This window comes from Leucopleurus acutus, assembly GCF_964270905.1.
Source record: "Leucopleurus acutus genome assembly, chromosome: 1".
In the NCBI taxonomy this organism is placed as follows: domain Eukaryota; kingdom Metazoa; phylum Chordata; class Mammalia; order Artiodactyla; family Delphinidae; genus Leucopleurus; species Leucopleurus acutus.
In genome coordinates, this window is record NC_139142.1 from 136,813,815 (window position 1) to 136,834,089 (window position 20,275).

Genomic DNA, 20,275 nt, shown 5'->3' on the forward strand with positions numbered 1-20,275 from the left:
ATACTAATTTTTTCTCCATTTAATTACCTTGACACCTTTGTCAAAAACCAGTTGACCATAGATGTATGAATTTATTTCTGGACTCCATTATCTTCCATTGACCTATTTATCTATCCTTATACCAATAACACAGTCTTCATTACTAAAGCTTGATAGTAATTCTTGAAATCAGGTTGTCCTCCAACTTTATTTTTCTTTTTCAGAATTGTTTTGACAAATACAGTATATTAAAAGGTAATACATAGGGATCAAATAGAGTTTGTTCCAGGAATATTAGGTTCATACAACATTCAAAAATCTATCAATAGAATTCACCTTCTCATCTCAGCAAACAAAAAAAGAAAAAATCATGTGATCGTCTCCATAGATTCAGAAAAAGCAGTTGGTCAAATTCAATATCCATTCATGATAAAACTCAGCAAAATAGAGAGAAGGGGGCTGCTTCAATGTAATAAAGGGTATTTACAAAAAGCCTTTAGCTAATATCATATTTAATGGTAAAAATCTTCACCCCTAAGAATAAGGCAAGAATATCTTTCTTAATGCCTCTATTCAGCATTTCCCTTAAGATCCTATTCAGCACAATAAGGCAAGAAAAAAGAAGCATACAGATTAGAAATGAACAATAATTATTGTCTTTATTTGAAGATGACTTCATTGTATAGAAAACATCCAAAAAATCTACAAAAAAGCTACTAAAGCCAATGTGTAAATTTAGCACGGTTGCAGAATACATGGTCAGTTTATAAAAATTATATTTCTACTAGCTGTAAACAACTGGAAATTGAAATTCAAATAATAAGAATTTTAAAAATATGAAATACTTAGGAATATGTTACACAAAATATATGCACAATTGTATGCTGAAAACTATAAAACACTGGTGAGAGTAATTAAAATAAGACCTGAATAATGAAGAGATACATCATGTTAATGGATCAGAACACTCAGTATTGTTATTGGAGAAATGTCAGTTCTCTCCAAGTTGATCTGTAGGTTAAATTCAATCCAACCAAGATCCTAAAGTATTAAAAATATCTTTACAGGAGAGAATTGATTGAGTCTATAATGGCAAAGGTGAAAAGCGAAGTTTTTTTTTTTAAATAGAAATTAATAAGCTAATTCTAAAATAATTTCAGAAAATTCTTTCACCTCTGAGAGAAAATAAACATACAAGTCACTTTTTATTTTAAGTTGTGATAACTAATATTTATTTAGTATAATGTTAGGTTATTTTAAAGCATTTTATTTGTATTAACTCATTTAATCCTTACAACAATGCTATGAGGTACTGTTATTATTCCCATTTACAAGATGAGGAAACTGAGGCATGGAAAAGTTAAATGACTAAGGCTGAATTATAGCCTAGGCTGGCTCTAGATCCTGTGCTCTGAACCACTACCTCAGGTTGCCTTTCCTTTTTCATTTTTTTTTCAAAGTACTAACACTGAACTTTGTTTTGCATAAGGCTGATATTATGATCTATGATATTGCTTCATTTAACTCGAAGTTTAAATAGATAAGATGTAAAGTCAGTTACTGTTCCCATTGCTGTGTGCATGGTGGGTGTTAGGGAGTGGTTGGTGAAGACATGCAGAATGGTTAGGAATCACATTAGAATTCTATTTACATGTTTGTTTCGTATGGCAATTGTTTGTCACCTTTAAAAGGATACTGTTTGTTAAATGTATCTTTATAAGAAAGGTTGGAGTAACATTGGGTCTATAATGGCAAAAGCATACTTTTCATAATTTACATATAATATTAATTAGCATAAGTGATATGATAACTATATTTTCCAAACTAAAACCCACGGATTGTGTGCCTTTTTAGATGTGATAGACAGCCTATGAGTTATATAGACTGTAAAAATTTTGAATTTCCAGGCCATAAAATGATTTTTTAGTCTGTCATCAGAATCACATCTGGAGCTTTTTAAAAACTACTTATTAGTGTCCCTCTTCCCCATTTTGGTTCAGTGGGCAGTTATAAGTTAGAAAGCTCTATAGGTAGTTCTGATGTGCATCTTAGTTGAGATCCACTAGTTTATGGAGGCAGTTGAATAGAATATCTAAGATTTGGACCATCTCAAAAAAATCCAGACTCTGTGATCATCAAGTTTAATAAAGGCAGAATTCTTAATTCTTTTTTTTTTTTTTTTTTAGTTCTTTTATTTATTTTTGGCTGTGTTGGGTCTTCGTTGCTGTGCACGGGTTTTCTCTGCTTGCGGCATGCGAGGGCTACTCTTCGTTGTGATGCGCGGGCTTCTCATTGCGGTTGCTTCTCTTGTTGCGGAGCATGGGCTCTAGGCACGTGGGCTTCAGTAGTTGTGGCACATGGGCTCAGTAGTTGTGGCGCACAGGCTCAGTAGGTGTGGTGCACGGGCTTAGTTGCTCCGCGGCATGTGGGATCTTCCCAGACCAGGGCTTGAACCCGTGTCCCCTGCATTGGTAGGCAGATTCTTAACCACTGCGCCACCAGGGAAGCCCAGAATTCTTAGTTCTTATAAATAGTTACCAGTTCAACAGACATCTGAAACTGTTCTTCCTTACCCAAGTACTTTTCCCCTTTCCATTTTCTTGTATCTTTCTTTCCTTCCTCCCTCCCTCCCTCCCTCCCTTCCTTCCTGTCACATTCAGTTGTGCCTCAGCTCTGAAATTCTATGATTGACTCCACAACTACTCCACTTGTGCCCCCTTACACATATAGACTTTAAAGTTATTCTGGAACAGCTTCTAAAATTATTGAAATATTACGTTTAGGCATTTCCAGTCTCACTTCTGTGCTGAAGTTTAATTAAAGTTCTGAGGTTTTCAGAAGTAACATGTCTCAGGTTTTCAGATGAGAAGTATAAAGGTCCTTGTTGGGCTTCCCTGATGGCGCAGTGGTTGAGAATCTACCTGCCAATGCAGGGGACACGGGTTTGAGCCCTGGTCTGGGAAGATCCCACATGCCACGGAGCAACTAGGCCCGTGAGCCACAACTACTGAGCCCGCGCGTTTGGAGCCTGTGCTCCGCAACAGAGAGGCTGCGACAGTGAGAGGCCCGCGCACCATGATGAAGAGTGGCCCCCACTCACCACAACTAGAGAAAGCCCTCACACAGAAACGAAGACCCAACACAGCCAAAAATAAATAAATTTTTCTTTTTAAAAAAAAGTCCTTGTTATGTTAGACTGACTGAGAGTAACAGAATAGCTTCAAAAGTAAAATTACCAGTGCCTCCTCTCTTAAGAACCATAGGAAATTTGAACTGAGAAGATGTAGAGATTATCTAGTGTAGGCTGTTATTTTCCAAGAAGTAAAATTAAGCTCAGAGAGGAGGACTGACTTGCCCAAGGTAGCATAATTAATTAGGTTATGGATAAATAAATATAAAACTCAAATAATCATATGGTAAAAAAATCAATTGAACTTTTTTCTTTTTATAATTTGAAATTAGAGTTAATGTGTTTACAATAAATATTTGTATTATGTGAGCATTGTAAAAACTTATACATGTTAGTTTTATAGTTTTTTATTAGTTTCTTTTAAAATAATATTGTCATAGTTTAAAAGAAAGAAAATCTTTATCCAGTATCTTAGAGTTATAAAAGGAAGATGGTGTGCCATCAGCTGAATATATTAACCTGCTATATAAATTTCCTTTATGTTAGTGCAATGCAGTTTTTGTTTTGTGGGTGAGAAATAGGAGACTTACAGGAAATGTAGTCAGTCTATAGATATACAGTTGTTTTCCTTCCTTTGCTTATTGTAGAGATTATGAACCTTATAATTTTTATCTTTTCATTCGATTGGAAAATAATTGAGCAGATTATTTTTGAGTTCTTTTTTTTTAAGTTCCTCATTCTTTTTCTTATGTTGCATCGGTGATGTATCTTTAATAAACTTCTGTTTGTTTTCTCTTTGATGAATGTCAGTTAAAGAGAAATTGACTGCGGATCCAGACAGTGAAATAGCTACAACCAGCCTGAGGGTTTCTCTACTATGTCCAGTAAGTGTTAACTAATATTTGCTCTCCAGGAGGCTTAATATACATTTTCTTTGGTTATTAAGTATTTCCAGTATTTAACAAGTTCTGTTAAATTGAAACATGCCCACTTGTTTGTTAGAGTTTATGAGAAGTAAAAGACATCATGTAGTCTTAGGATTTGAAATCTAAACAAATATATGTCTATAAAAATTTTCTACTCTTAGTAAGTTATATTTAAATATTGCTTGTGGTTATTAAATGACTTTCTCTCAGACTTAAGTGTAAAATCTCCACATAATGCATTTTATTATCTTAGTATATTTATTAAAATTTCATTTTTTAAAATAGTATACTTCTGAATAAAAATCTGGCCATGATTATTCACACATTCAATTTAACCATTTTGCCAACAATGACTATTAACAACAATTAAAAACTGTTCTGTTTAGCCTGAATAATTGAATTGGTTATGCATATAAAAATCAACTAGAAATGTTTTTAAACCAGAAAATGAGATCAATTTCAGTCATTTCTACAAAATAAACATAAGGCTCAAGACATACCGAATGATTAAACTGGAGTGGAAAAGTTTCCAAAAATGTGTTAAGGTTTATTTCTTAACTAGTTTGATGTCAGGTCCACCAACAGTAGGAATGGTAGTTGAATGATGCTTTCATACAAAAATATGTGAAAAACTGAGAGTAAATTACTTTGATATTTTGATTGCCTTTTCTGTAATTAATCAAATTAATCATATTTAAATTGGGGGACAAAGTATGGAAAATAAGAGGACTCAGCTCTTTCCTGATTTGCCAGGATTGTTCAGGCAAGCCTGATATTGAAAACTTTTAATATTGGAATCCTGCTAATCTGAGATGAAGTTATTTATTCTTAAACAAAAAATTTAAACAAAAATTAAGTGTTATTTGTCTTATATCTTAGTCTTTTATAATTTATAAAACCTCAAACAATATGAAAAAGTCATTAGCTCATGAAGTAGTTTATAATATAGTACTTTGCATAGCTGTTTAAAAAAAATCTTTTTTGTTTTATAATTGCTAAGAGAACTCCTGTTCACTATTAAACGTCTATAAAGTACAGAAAAAAATACAGCGAAGTTAATAAAAATCACCAAATGTATAATTTTGTATATATTCTTCTATCTTTTTATTCCTTACTGTATAGCCAGTCATTTTTATAGGGAAAGTATTTTGACTCCAGGCTTTTTATATTATTACTTTAAATTGTTAAATTCTTTCCCAAATATATAATGCAGTCATTGACAGAACTAAAGGGAGAAATAGGCAGCAATATAATAATAGTAGTAGACTTCCATACCCCACTTTTGGTTATAGATAGAACAGCCAGACAGATGGTCAATAAGGAAACAAAGGACTTAAACAACACTGTATGCCAATTGGACCTAACAGATATATACAGAATACTGCACCCAACAAAGCAGAATACACATTCTTCTCAGAACACACAGAACATTCTCCAAGACAGAGCACATGTTAGGCTACAAAACAAGTCTTAATAAATTTAAGATTAAAATCATTATGAAGTATCTTCTCTGATCACAGTGTGATGAAACTAGAAATCAGTAACAGGAGGAAAACAGGAAAATCCACAAACGTGGAAATTAAACAATACATTCTTAAACAACCAGTGAGTCAAAGAAGAAATCACAAGGGAATTTAGAAAATATCTGAAGACAAATGAAAATAAAAACACAATATACCAAAACTTACAGGATGCAGCAGAAGAGGGAAGTTTATAGGAGTAAATGCTTACATTAAAAAAGAAGAAAGATCACAGATCAACAACCTAATCTTATACCTCAAGAAACTAAAAAAAGAAAAACAAACTAAACCCGAAGTCAGCAGAAGGAAGGAAAACAGAGAGATTAGAGCAGAGATAAATGAAATAGAGAATAGAAAAACAGTCCAAAAAAATCACGAGACCAAGAGTTGGGTTTTTGAAAAGATCAACAAAATTGACAAATCCTTAGCTAGACTAAGAAAAAAAGAGGGAAGTCTCAAATAGCTAAAATTAGAAATGAAAGAGGAGGCATTATAACTGATGTCACAGAAATTAAAAAGATTATAAGACACTACTGTGCCAACAAATTGGATAATATAGAAGTGGATAAATTCTTAGAAACACATAACCTACCAAGACTGAATCATGGAGAAATAAGAAATCTGAACAGACTTATAACTAGTGAGGAGATTGAAGCGGCAATGAAAAATGTCCCAACAAAGAAAAGCCTAGGACCCTATGGCTTCATTGGAGAATGCTACCAAACATTTAAAGAAGAATTAACACCAATCCTTTTCAAACTCTTACAAAGAATTGAAGAAAGAATACTCCTGAACTCATTCTGTAAGGCTAGCATTACTGATCCCAAAACCACACAAGGACACAACAAGACAAGACAAAATGAAACAAAAAAACCCGAGAAAACTACATACCAGTATTCCTGATGAATATTGATGCAAAAACCGTAAACAAAATACTAGCAAACCGAATTCACCAGCACGTTAGAATGATCATACACCAGACCAAGTGGGATTCATAGCTGGAATGTAAGGCTGGTTCAGCATACAAAAATAAATCATTGTAATATACCACATTAACAAAATGAAGGACAAAAACCACATAATCATCTCAATCAATGCAGAAAAAAAACTTGACAAAAACATTTGACAAAATTCAACACCATTTCGTGATAAAAACACTCAGCGAACTAGAAATAGAAGGAAGCTTCCTCAACATAATAAAAGCCATATATGAAAAGCCCACAATGAACATCATACTCAATGTGGAAAGACTTGAAAGCTTTTCCTCTAAGGCCAAGAACAAGGCAAGGATGCCCACTGTCACCACTGCTGTTCAGCATAGCACTGGAAGTTCTAGCCAGAGCAATTAGACAAGGAGGAAAAAAAAGATTGGAAAGGAAGAAGTAAAATAATCTCTGTTGCAGATGACATGATCTTTTATGTAGAAAACACCAAAGATTCCACAAAAAAACCCAAAACAAACCTGTTTGAATTGAATTCAACAAAGTTGCAGGATACAAAATCAACAGTCAAAAATTAGTTGCATTTCTATACACTAACAGTGACCAAACTGAAAAGGAAACTATGAAAACAGTCCCATTTACTATAGCATCAAAAAGGATAAAATATTTAGGAATAAGCTCAACCAAGGAGATTGAAAACTATAAAACATAACAAAAAAGAATTCAGAAAAGATAGAAATAAATGGAGAGATATCCCATAATTATGGATTAGAAGACTTAATATTGTTAAAATGTGCATACTACTCAAAGTGATCTGCAGATTCAGTGTAGTTCCTATCAAATCCCAATAGCATTTTTTTGCAGAAATACAAAAAAAAAATCCTTAAATTTCTGTGGAATCTCAAGGGACTCTTGAGTAGCCAAAACAATCTTAATGAGAACAAAGTTCCAGCCCTCACACTCCCTGTTTTCAAAACATCCTACAAAGCAGTAGTAATTAAGATGGTGTGGTACTGACAGAAAGGTAGATAATATAGACCAATGGAACAAAATAGCCCAGAAACAATATGGTCAAATGCCTTTCTACAGGAGTGCCAAGACTATATAATGGGAAAAAGATGGTCTCTTTAGACAGATGGCATTGGGAAAACTGAATATTCACATGCAAAATAATGAAGTTGGACCCTTACTTTACACCATATGTAAAAATTAACTCAAAATGGATTAAAGATCAAAACCGTAAGACCTTAAACTGTTACCCTCTTAGAAGAAACATGGGGGAAGGGCTTCAGTTGAATCTGGCAGTGACTTCTTGGATATGACACCAAAAGCAGAGGCGAGCGACAAAAGCAAAGACAGACCAATGGGAATACACCCGTTGGTCTTAAAAACTTAAAACCTTTTCTTGCCAGAGGAAACAGTTAACAGAGTGAAAAGACAACCTAGGGAATGGGAGAAAATAATTTGAGAATTTTATACCTGATAAGGGGTTAATATCCAGAATATATAAGGAACTTCTGCAACCCAACAACAAAAACAAAACAACCTGATTAAACATAGGCAAAGGACTTGAATAGACATTTCTCCAAAGAAGGTATACAGATGGCTGACAAGCACATGAAAAGATTAACATCACTAATCATTAAGGAAATGCGTATCAGAATCACATGAGATATCACTTCACACCCATCAGGATGGCGCCTATCAAAAAAATCAGAAGATGACAAGTTTCAGTGAGGATGCCACAGACACTGGAACCCTTGTAGACTGTTGGTGGGAATGTAAAATGCAGCCATTATGGAAAAACAGTATGGAGGTTCCTCAAAAAGTTAAAAATAGAATTAACATATGATCTGTCAATTCTTCTGGGTATATATCTAAAAGAATTCAAAGCGGGCTTCCCTGGTGGCGCAGTGGTTGAGAGTCCGCCTGCCGATGCAGGGGACATGGGTTCGTGCCCCGGTCCGGGAAGATCCCACATGCCGCGGAGCGGCTGGGCCCGTGAGCCATGGCTGCTAAGCCTGCGCGTCCGGAGATGGAGCCTGTGCTCTGCAACGGGAGAGGCCACAACAGTGGGAAGCCCGCATAATGCAAAAAAAAAAAAAAAAGAATTCAAAGCAAGATCTTGAAATAATTTGCATACCCACTTTCATCACATTATTCACAATAGCCAAAGGGTGGAAGCAACCCAAATGTCCATCAAGAGATGAACAAATACGGTATAAATACATACAATAGAATATAATGTATGGAACATGAAAAAAGATGGAAATCCTGTCATATGCCATGTGGATAAACCTTGAGAACATTACAATAAGCAAAATAAGCCAGTCACAAAAGCATAAATACCGTATGATTCCACTCATGAAGTATATAAAGTAGTCAAAATCATGGAAGCAGAAAGTAGAAAGATGGATCCAAGGGCTGGGGGAGGGCAAATTGGTGTAGAGTTTCAGTGTTGCTAGATGAAAAAGTTCTAGAGATCACTTGTACAACAGTGTGAATATACTTAGCATTACTGAATTGTACACTTTAAGATGGTTAAGGTGGTAGGTTTAATGTTAATGTTTTTACCACAATAAAAAATATTGGCCAGGGGGACATGGGGTGGATTCTTAAGTAATCAGATGTTATAACAGACTATGGTGTAAAGGAATGTGGTATTTTTTAACATTTAGAAAAATGGTTCACAGACCAGCTAAGTAGAGGGTGGGAAGAAGACAAAGTTTTTTTTTAAGGTATATACCTATCATACCCTCTTTCCTCCAAACACCTATGTATCCACCCTCCCCCTTGACATGATTCCTTGCCGCCCCATTCCATTATAAAACACCAGTTCAGAGAACATGAGAAATTTAGGAATGTGCAAAAGCTTCATTTTCCATTCAAATCACTGGAAGGAGTCTTGTTTTTCTGCAGTCTCATTTTAAAAGTGTTTACAGTTGTACTAATATATATGATGTTTATATTATTTAACATTTATATGAAGCATTTATTCATATAAATAAGGACTACAATATAAATCTTGATGTTCTTATTTATATAACTAGTTTTGAATTTCATAGTTCAGGTGATCTTTATATTATTAGAAAATGTTAATCATGTTTTGCTTGTTACACCTCTTAATTTAATCGGTGAGCTTTAAATTCTTCTTTGTATATCCCCGTGCTCCTTCCTTTTTAATTTGAGCAGTTACAGCAGTTCATTTTAAATTGACTTATGCTTTCAAAATTCAGATTATAGGAAAAACAACTGTATATATAACCCATAATTATAATACTTTTATGGATTTCTATTTGGCCAAAAGGACAATCCCTTTACAATAATTCTGGAACAGTAAGGCAATATATTTTAGGTATGTTTCTACTCTAAAAAGTAAAACTTCGTAATGGCAACTCATCTATATATAAAATTTATAGAATAATAAAAGAGATTTCCCTTTGAAATATGTAAATATGATGTCTGACTGTGTTTTTGAATTACCCTTGTTGTGATATACACAGCTCAAAATAAATGAGTTTCTGGTTTTTGTGTGCTGTTTAGCTAAAGGCAGTGAAAATAATTAAAGATGTTTTTGCTCTTTGGGAATTTTTCAGTTCTAATTTATTAAAAATAGAGCTGGAAGAATGTTTGTGAACCTGCTTTGTGAGATACTCCCTAGACCTGTAAATTCGAATGCAAATCACTTGGAGTTGATAGAAAAAAAAAATAAACTCCTTGGAAATTTATTCATGAAATACTTACCATAATGATGATGATGAAAAAGTTATAAAATTCTCAATATCACACTACTTTCTTTTTATAAGGAAAAAGTACATATATTATTGATGTTTTTGGGGTCCTTTGGTGTAAGCTGGTTTGAACTTATATCTAAGTAGGGTATTTTCTCTTGAAGTATCATCAGTTACTATTATGTTATAGTAAGGTTAATGGCATTAGAAAACGTATTTGGTAGTTGTTTTCTAAGTGTTTATTTGCGAATGATGCAAATATCCACCCCATCCTATAAAGGGAAAAGGGGGATTTGTAATTACAGGATGAAGATGTTCAAAGCTCAGCTTCTTTTCTGAAGTTAGAGAATTCAGTGTCCATTCATAGATAAGTATTTAGAATTTAGTGATTGTTTTTAAAAATCAGGAGTATGAGGGTCATATAACAATTACTTTGTAATTCTTTGAAGCAAGACATTTGTGTGATGGCTAATAAACTGCATTTGAAATTGAACTTATGCTTTCGTATACTTATTTGTAAATGTCCTTCCTGTGCCATTCATGTAGCAGTGTTCCTTAAAAATTCTGTAGGTAAACTTGTCAGTGTGGCTGATCATATAAGGGCTTGAGAGTTGCTCTCCCAACGAAAAGATGAACTGACAGCTGGAAATTATAGGGCTAAAGTTATGTGAGGTGACGGTCTTTGGAGAATAACTGCTTTTCATAGTATAAGTTCTACAGCCTATGGCTTGGATTCTTAAACAATCTCTGTTTCTTCTTTTTTTTTGTAACATCTTTATTGGGGTATAATTGCTTTACAATGGTGTGTTAGTTTCTGCTTTATAACAAAGTGAATCAGTTATACATATACATATGTTCCCATATCTCTTCCCTCTTGCATCTCCCTCCCTCCCACCCTCCCTATCCCACCCCTCCAGGTGGTCACAAAGCACCGAGCCAATATCCCTGTGCCATGCAGCTGCTTCCCACTAGCTATCTACCTTAAGTTTGTTAGTGTATATATGTCCATGCCCCTCTCTCGCCCTGTCACAGCTCACCCTTCCCCCTCCCCATATCCTCAAGTCCGTTCTCCAGTATGTCTGTGTCTTTATTCCTGTCTTACCCCTAGGATCTTCATGACATTTTTTTCCTTAAATTCCATATATATGTGTTAGCATACGGTATTTGTCTTTCTCTTTCTGACTTACTTCACTCTGTATGACAGACTCTAGGTCTATCCACCTCATTACAAATAGCTCAATTTCGTTTCTTTTTATGGCTGAGTAATATTCCATTGTATATATGTGCCACATCTTCTTTATCCATTCATCCAATGATGGGCACTTAGGTTGTTTCCATCTCCGGGCTATTGTAAATAGAGCTGCAATGAACATTTTGGTAAATGACTCTTCTTGAATTTTGGTTTTCTCAGGGTATATGCCCAGTAGTGGGATTGCTGGGTCATATGGTAGTTCTATTTGGAGTTTTTTAAGGAACCTCCATACTGTTCTCCACAGTGGCTGAACCAATTCACATTCTCACCAGCAGTGCAAGAGTGTTCCCTTTTCTCCACACCCTCTCCAGCATTTATCGTTTCTAGATTTTTTGATGATGGCCATTCTGACAGGTGTGAGATGATATCTCATTGTAGTTTTGATTTGCATTTCTCTAATGATTAATGATGTTGAGCATTCTTTCATGTGTTTGTTGGCAGTCTGTATATCTTCTTTGGAGAAATGTCTATTTAGGTCTTCTACCCATTTTTGGATTGGGTTGTTTGTTTTTTTGTTATTGAGCTGCATGAGCTGCTTGTAAATTTTGGAGATTAATCCTTTGTCAGTTGCTTCATTTGCAAATATTTTCTCCCATTCTGAGGGTTGTCTTTTGGTCTTGTTTATGGTTTCCTTTGCTGTGCAAAAGCTTTTAAGTTTCATTAGGTCCCATTTGTTTATTTTTGTTTTTATTTCCATTTCTCTAGGAGGTGGGTCAAAAAGGATCTTGCTGTGATTTATGTCATAGAGTGTTCTGCCTATGTCTTCCTCTAAGAGTTTAATAGTATCTCACCTTACATTTAGGTCTTTAATCCATTTTGAGCTTATTTTTGTGTATGATGTTAGGGAGTGATCTAATCTCATACTTCTACGTGTAGCTGTCCTGTTTTCCCAGCACCACTTACTGAAGAGGCTGTCCTTTCTCCACTGTACATTCCTGCCTCCTTTATCAAAGATAAGGTGACCATATGTGCGTAGGTTTATCTCTGGGCTTTCTGTCCTGTTCCATTGATCTATATTTCTGTTTTTGTGCCAGTACCATACTGTCTTTTTTGTGTGTGTGTGGTTTCTTTTTTTTTTTTTCATCTTTATTGGAGCATAATTGCTTTACAATGGTGTGTTAGTTTCTGCTTTATAACAAAGTGAATCAGTTATACATATACATGTTCCCATATCTCTTCCCCTCTTGCGTCTCCCTCCCTCCCTCCCACCCTCCCTATCCCACCCCTCCAGGCGATCACAAAGCACTGAGCTGATCTCCCTGTGTCTTGATTACTGTAGCTTTATAGTATAGTCTGAAGTCAGGGAGCCTGATTCCTCCAGCTCCGTTTTTCGTTCTCAAGATTGCTTTGGCTATTCGGGGTCTTTTGTGTTTCCATACAAATTGTGAAATTTTTTGTCGTAGTTCTGTGAAAAATGCCAGTGGTAGTTTGATAGGGATTGCATTGAATTGGTAGATTGCTTTGGGTAGTAGAGTCATTCTCACAATGTTGATTCTTCCAATCCAAGAACATGGTATATCTCTCCATCTATTTGTATCATCTTTAATTTCTTTCATCAGTGTCTTATAATTTTCTGCATACAGGTCTTTTGTCTCCTTAGGTAGGTTTATTCCTAGATATTTTATTCTTTTTGTTGCATTGGTAAATGGGAGTGTTTTCTTGATTTCATTTTCAGATTTTTCATCATTAGTGTATAGGAATGCTAGAGATTTCTGTGCATTAATTTTGTATCCTGCTACGTTACCAAATTCATTGATTAGCTCTGGTAGTTTTCTGGTAGCATCTTTAGGATTCTCTATGTATAGTATCATGTCATCTGCAAAGAGTGACAGCTTTACTTCTTCTTTTCCGATTTGGATTCCTTTTATTTCCTTTTCTTCTCTGATTGCTGTGGCTGAAACTTCCAAAACTATGTTGAATAAGAGTGGTGAGAGTGGGCAACCTTGTCTTGTTCCTGACCTTAGTGGAAATGCTTTCAGTTTTTCACCATTGAGGACGATGTTGGCTGTGGGTTTGTCATATATGGCCTTTATTATGTTGAGGGAAGTTTCCTCTATGCCTACTTTCTGCAGGGTTTTTATCATAAATGGGTGTTGAATTTTGTCAAAAGCTTTCTCTGCATCTATTGAGATGATCACATGGTTTTTCTCCTTCAATTTGTTAATATGGTGTATCACATTGATTGATTTGCGTATATTGCAGAATCCTTGCATTCCTGGAATAAACCCCACTTGATCATGGTGTATGATCCTTTTAATGTGCTGTCGAATTCTGTTTGCTAGTATTTTGTTGGGGATTTTTTCATCTGTGTTCATCAGTGATATTGGCCTGTAGTTTTCTTTCTTTGTGACATCCTTGTCAGGTTTTGGTATCAGGGTGATGGTGGCCTTGTAGAATGAGTTTGGGAGTCCTCCTGTCCGTACTTCTGATACTGTAAACTGGCATTACTCCCTCAAGTTGATGACACATTCTGGGTCCTTTTTTATTCTTCATCACTACATCCTGTTGAAGTAAGAAGGAAACCATGTTACTTCAGAGATAGAAAAAGAGGCCCAGCAAGGTTAAGTGCCTTTCCTAGAGGCACAGTAAATCACTGGTATGAGAACAATAATTTAGGGCCCCAAATGACAGTTAATTTCCTTGGTAGACTAGGAAATTACACATTTCCGTGAAGTCCTCCTAAGCCAAGAATCTTTTCCTCTTTTTTTCCTCACTTAACTCATATCCTTTCCAAGGCCTTATGTTTTTCAAGCTCACAAGCATGTGGAAGATCTTTTCCTGATATTTAGCAAAAAATGTGGTTACTGAAAGTAGGTGACTTCTGTACTATATGGCCATTGTGACCTACGGGGACCCCACAGTGGTTATCCAGCTGTACTGTACGAAGTGTGTTCCATGCAAGGAGGGCATGATATGGTAGCTCCCTGGGCAGATCTTTGGACAGCTTCTCTGCTTTGGTCCAAAGCTGGCATTTCAGGGACCAGATGAAACAGATTTCATTGTTCATAGGACAGACTCAACCTATGTCAGCATAAGCACTATTTGCAGGGCAAGAAGAGCAAGTCTCATAACATGCTAGAGATGCTAGAGGTCCAGAGGTGTTTGCTGAATTGCCTGTGATGGTGCCCAGTGAGGGAAGAGAGTGCGCACACCTGGGTTTCTTCTCAGAGCTGCTCTTTGGCAATTATGCCAGGCATTGTGGGGAATGCTTATTCTGTTCTGACCTCTGAATTACAATCAACCTGATATCTTAATGAGAGTATCTGTATCTTGAGCATTTAATAAGGCATTCCTTTTTCCTTTCCCAATACCTAGTAAAGTGGTTCTTAACTTTTTTGGATTAGGGACTACTCTAAGAATTTGGTGAAAGCACTTTCCCCGGAAAAGTGCACACACTTACAAGATTTTGCATGTAATTTCAAGGGGTTCATAGTTCTTTCCCCTAAACGCAGATCTGTAAGCTGTGGATTGAGCGTAAATAACCTCTGCTGTAACTTTCCATAGTCCCTCTATTTTAATATCCAAAGAAATATTGTAATTTTTAACCGGTAGATGTTTCACAGAAAATGTGTTAAAAGTAAACAGAATACGCTTTAAATTGGAATACATACACTTTGTGTTTCAGGAAAAATTTTGTATAACAGTTCTCTGATATTTACTTTTGTCTCCCTTTTTCAAAGCTTGGTAAAATGCGGTTGACAATTCCATGTCGGGCCCTTACATGCTCTCATCTGCAGTGTTTTGATGCAACTCTTTATATTCAGATGAATGAGAAAAAACCAACTTGGGTTTGCCCTGTCTGTGATAAGAAGGCTCCGTATGAACACCTTATTATTGATGGGTATGTCAATTTAAAGTTTTTCCTTGTACTTCAAAGTAACCATCTATTATTGGTTTTGTTATCCAGCACGTTTGGGATTAAAATTCTATAGGTAGTGTTTCCTGAGTTATATGTTTTTAGGATTTTCATGACTGTAAAGTCAGTAGTTTTCTAAGTAATTAATATTGTGAACATTTTTCCTTTTTAACTTTATGTCCCCTTGTTTTGAAAATGTGTGCCTTACTGTCAGTGCCTCCTGACATTTACCATTTTAAAGCACCAATGGTTCTAAGTAGGATGTACTTACACCTTTTCCTAACATGAATCCATCTATCCCTCGACATGCATTTTGGAGAGAGACCATTTTAGAGAGAGAATGAAAGGATTGGGAAACTCTGGTTAACCTAATTGACCAGAAATTGGTCTGTTTTTGGAGATTTCCTGGTGCTTCAGTTGTGGGCCAGCATACCTACTCCCTACCTTACGGGCTCCTAAAACTGATCAACACACTGAACAGCAGCTCTCTTTGTTTTTTTGTTTTCTCTAAAATACTTGTCTTTGTCTTTCTTCTCCACCTATAGCATCACAACAGTCAATTATTTTTTTAACACTCTGATGTTTTATCTGTCCTTCCAAACATCTTCGAATATCCCTTTCACTTTTCTCCTATTCTCTAGCCTCCTTTTTTTCTGTTTTGCTGCCGAACAAAGATAAACTGTGAAAAGAAGGATCTTCTTGAGATTTCCTGTACTCTTTAGAAAAATGCTTAATACAGCTTACCTATAATATTTGAGAAAACATAGAAGCCTGAAGGTATAACATAAGGAATGGAATACATTTAGCGATAGAAGTGTAATCCAGAGCTTGAAAGATGTCAGACCAGTCATATGGGGAGAAGTAAACATGTAACTTAAATGTTTTATGTTTGATTTTTCAGAGATGTCAGTGATCACTAATAAATCAGAATTGAGTAATATTTTACCAACTCTGTATATTATGTAACTCTAGATGCCTGCATCAATTGGGATTATTCTTTCTTACTATAAAAGCCACACATACACACACACCCCTAAAGAAAAATTGGAAACATACGAAAGTAAAAAGCTGTTATGTTATTTTCTGATTTTTTTCCCCATATTTGTGATTATACAGTATTAGTATTTTTTATCCTTTGGTTTTATTTAGCATTACAACCTGAGAATTTGATCATTAATTTTACACATTTTTGAAAATCTCATTTTTTAATATCTGCATGGTAATTATCAAGAAGCTTTAACTTTCAATACATATTTTTGCATGTATTTCTTCAGTTATCAAATAAGATGTGCTTATTGTAGGCAATTTGGATTATGTTGAAAAGTATAAAGAAAAAGAATAAATATCCACAATGTCACCACTGAGAGATAAGCACTATTTATATACCACTCACACAGAATTTTATTTTGAAAATATAGAGTTTTCTTTTCTTGGCCTCTTCACACTTTCTGTGAACATATATTTCCCCCCATATCATTAAAAAAAATCTTTGGAAACCTCATTTTTCATGGTTACATAATATTTTCTTGCATACAGGTACCATAATTTAAGTAACTATTCTCCTATTTAGCCCTAGATTTTGAGAACAAATATACCTTGTCTGTTACACTTTCTTTCTCATTTATACTTGTACAAAACATAGAAGGTCTGAATGTTTTTTGAATAGTAATAATTCTAATTGGCCTTACTTTAGAATGTGATATTCAAAGGACAAATTGTTTTTTATAGCTTGTTTATGGAAATCCTGAAGTACTGTACAGATTGTGATGAAATACAGTTTAAGGAGGATGGCTCGTGGGCACCTATGAGATCAAAAAAGGAAGTACAGGAAGTTTCTGCCTCTTACAATGGGGTTGACGGTGAGTGTTAGTTTTCTAAAAGAGTGGGGCAGTCTCCCTGTTGTTGTAAAGCCTTGGTTTTCAATATTAAAACATAAAATTTTTAAGAATACTCAGCAGTTTATGGATAGCTCAGTAACTCTTATTAAATTATTGGTTAAATGTTCAGAAGTATTGAAACTCTAAATTCACTTTCTGCCAGCTTTTAAAATTTTGTGGTATAAGATTTGAGAATAACATAATCTAATAAGTTATTTGTGAAGTCATGCTTTTGAAATGGTATCCTTTTAAATTTTTTACAGACTTGGTACAGGTTAGTGAATGTTCTTTTTTCACTTACATCTTTTTCCTGGCTTTTTTAGTATGTTTTTGCTGGAAGGAAACTATGACTTTTTAAAAACTTTACTGTAACGTCTCTCAGTATATCAGGTATTGTACAGGTAAACGTGTGTAATATATAGTGTTTGCCCTCAGACTACTTTTATTCTGAGGTGGACATATATTTTGATTGTTTGCCCTAATTCAGAATTGTTTTTCAAAAAAATCCTTTAACAACCGATAATAAATAATAGTTTTAAGCTTAGGGGAACAGAGCCACTGTTGCTTTTGTATTCTTGGACCCTAGCAATATACTGTAACTGATAAAGTCTAAGCTACAACTGATAATCTAATCCATAGGCTGAGAAAAGGAGAGATGTTACAGGTCTTTTTTGCCTTGTGTTTCCATCATTCCCACACAGGATGCTTGAGCTCCACATTAGAGCACCAAGTGGCTTCTCATCACCAGTCCTCAAATAAAAGTAAGAAAGTAGAGGTGATTGACCTAACCATAGACAGTTCATCTGATGAAGAGGAGGAAGAGCCATCTGCCAAGAGAACCTGCCCTTCTCTCTCTCCCACATCACCACTAAGTAATAAAGGGTAAGTGCTGAGATCTTAAAAAAAAAAAAACAACAACTCATTGTGAAAGTTAATTTTGCAAATAGGATTAAAAGATCTGCTAAATAAAATGATTGTAAAACTTAACTTAGTAATCAGAGAATAGGTTGAATTTTTCTCAGGTGTGTTTCTTAAGGGGTTGGAATAATGCATTAAAGGGGTCACTTGGATATGGTCTTCATCATACCAAAAGATGATTCTAGCACAGTGGTTCTCAAACTTGGGTATACATCAGTATCACCTGAAGGGCTTATTAAAACACATTGCTTCCCTAGCCCCCATGTCTGATTCAGGAATAGGAACTGAGAAAATGTGTATTTCTAATAAGTTCCCAGGTGATCCTAATGCTAGTCATAGGATTTAAAATATTTAGTCAAACTGGAAAATGTGTGCTGTAAAATTAACCCTACGTTGAGTGTTTCAAGCAGAAAGCAGAGAAAGTCCAGATGAATGCTTTAAACCTGCCTCAGAATGTATAAGACTGGCAATGAAAGAAGTGTAGGACTTAAGTTGCAGTACACAATGCTTTATGTTTTGCAGACTCATTTCCCATACTTTCCATTAGTCTCATATCAGTAATAATGTACCTTGGTTATGCTTCATGTCACTTCATGAAACACTGTTACCTACTTTATGTAAAACACGCTGTGCTAAACATGGGTGATAATAAAGTAAGTAAGTACAGTCCCAACCTTAAAGAGTTAACATTTTGTAGAGGATGGTAAAACAAGTAGCTGACTCTAGCTGTACTCTTAAACAGACTGTTAGTCTTATGAGACACTTCGGGGATTCTCAACAAAAGACTTCATGTTTTTCTAAGGCACAGTTGTAGCACACCAAAGGTAAATCTAGAAATCCATGTGTGACCCCTTTTAGGTATATATCAGGAGAGTTATGTGGCCTGATGTAATTGAATAGGAGCTATTCAGAAAATCTTCCAGCAAACTGTAGTGCCTGAAGGAAGAATGTAAGTGAGGAAGGGAAAGTCTGCAGAAAGCATTGTTACAGATTTCAAGGTTAAAGAGGGAAAGTAAACGCCAGACCAAGAGCAGGCACTTCTGTGCTTGGAGTCAAATTATTTTCAAGCTTGATCTTGTTTGATGAGATAAAAAGATCTTCTATTTGAGTATATTTGTAGTTACTTGAAAGGTGAAGTTGCAACAGTAAAAGAGCACAATTGTGATAAATGTGGCTCCTCTCTCATTAGAGGACTTTGGCTATTTCAGGAATCTTTATAGTACAACCAGACATATGACGCAGGTTGATATTTTCACTCTAGAGTAGCTTATTTTATCATAGAGACAGAAATAAAAGACATTAAAAGCAGTATCATTATTCTATACAAAATGAATATTTAAACACTAATTCTGCTTTACATCCTACTTTATGAACATTCACCTCTGATGAAAGCCTACATTGATGGCTGTTATCCAACAAGCCCGACCGTATTATTATACCAGCTTCTTTCTTAAATCTGAGTTGTGGGTGGGGGGCGGGGAGGGAAGAAGAGTCAAATTAGCAAAAGCTGGCGTAGTTAGAGCAAATGTCTGTAGAATTTTGATTCTAAGATATTTTATGTTTTATATATATTTTTAAATGGTATATTTAACATAGCATGACCAAAACATATCATTTTATTACTTTAAATGCCATAAAACAGCACCTTAAAATACATTTCATAAATCTGGGTATATAAATACTTTATGGATTAAATGCATCATTATATATACGTTAGTTCTGCTCTTTAGTATATTGATAGTAGTCATACATATGTAAACACTTTTCCTTAAAGGAAACTTTCTGGGTGTTTAGAAATCTAATTTTTCTTCTTTGAATATTTGCTTTGCTGTTTCTCCAGAAATAGTTTGTTTATTATGTTTGGGAAATTACATTAGATGCATTAACTACTTCCTGAGCTTCCCAGTGACTAATTGAACCCAGATAGAGTATTTGCTAACGCCAGACCTTTCTCTCTTGATTTTCAGATAAAAACAAGCAACCTGAAGGTTTATGACATTTTTAGAAGAACAGCACCATATTCAGCACAAGTGACCATTTTTCAGTAATGACTAGCCAATAAATAGAAACCTATACCCAGCATATTGTATTTGTTGTTATTGTGCAGTGTGAAGGTGGAAATGCATTTTAGAATATTATCATAAA

At 35.0% G+C, this 20,275-nt stretch overlaps 1 protein-coding gene across 1 annotated transcript in view; it reads left to right on the forward strand.

Moving 5' to 3' along the window:
* Window positions 1-20,275, forward strand: part of PIAS1 (protein inhibitor of activated STAT 1) — a gene marked incomplete at its 5' end in the record, with an annotated part of 118,818 nt that overhangs the window by 93,286 nt on the left and 5,257 nt on the right. The window contains 4 exons of the mRNA XM_082846250.1: window positions 3,920-3,993; window positions 15,160-15,320; window positions 17,064-17,194; window positions 17,914-18,094. Coding sequence (XP_082702376.1) covers window positions 3,920-3,993; window positions 15,160-15,320; window positions 17,064-17,194; window positions 17,914-18,094 — 547 coding nt within the window. The remainder of the gene's footprint in view (window positions 1-3,919; window positions 3,994-15,159; window positions 15,321-17,063; window positions 17,195-17,913; window positions 18,095-20,275) is intronic.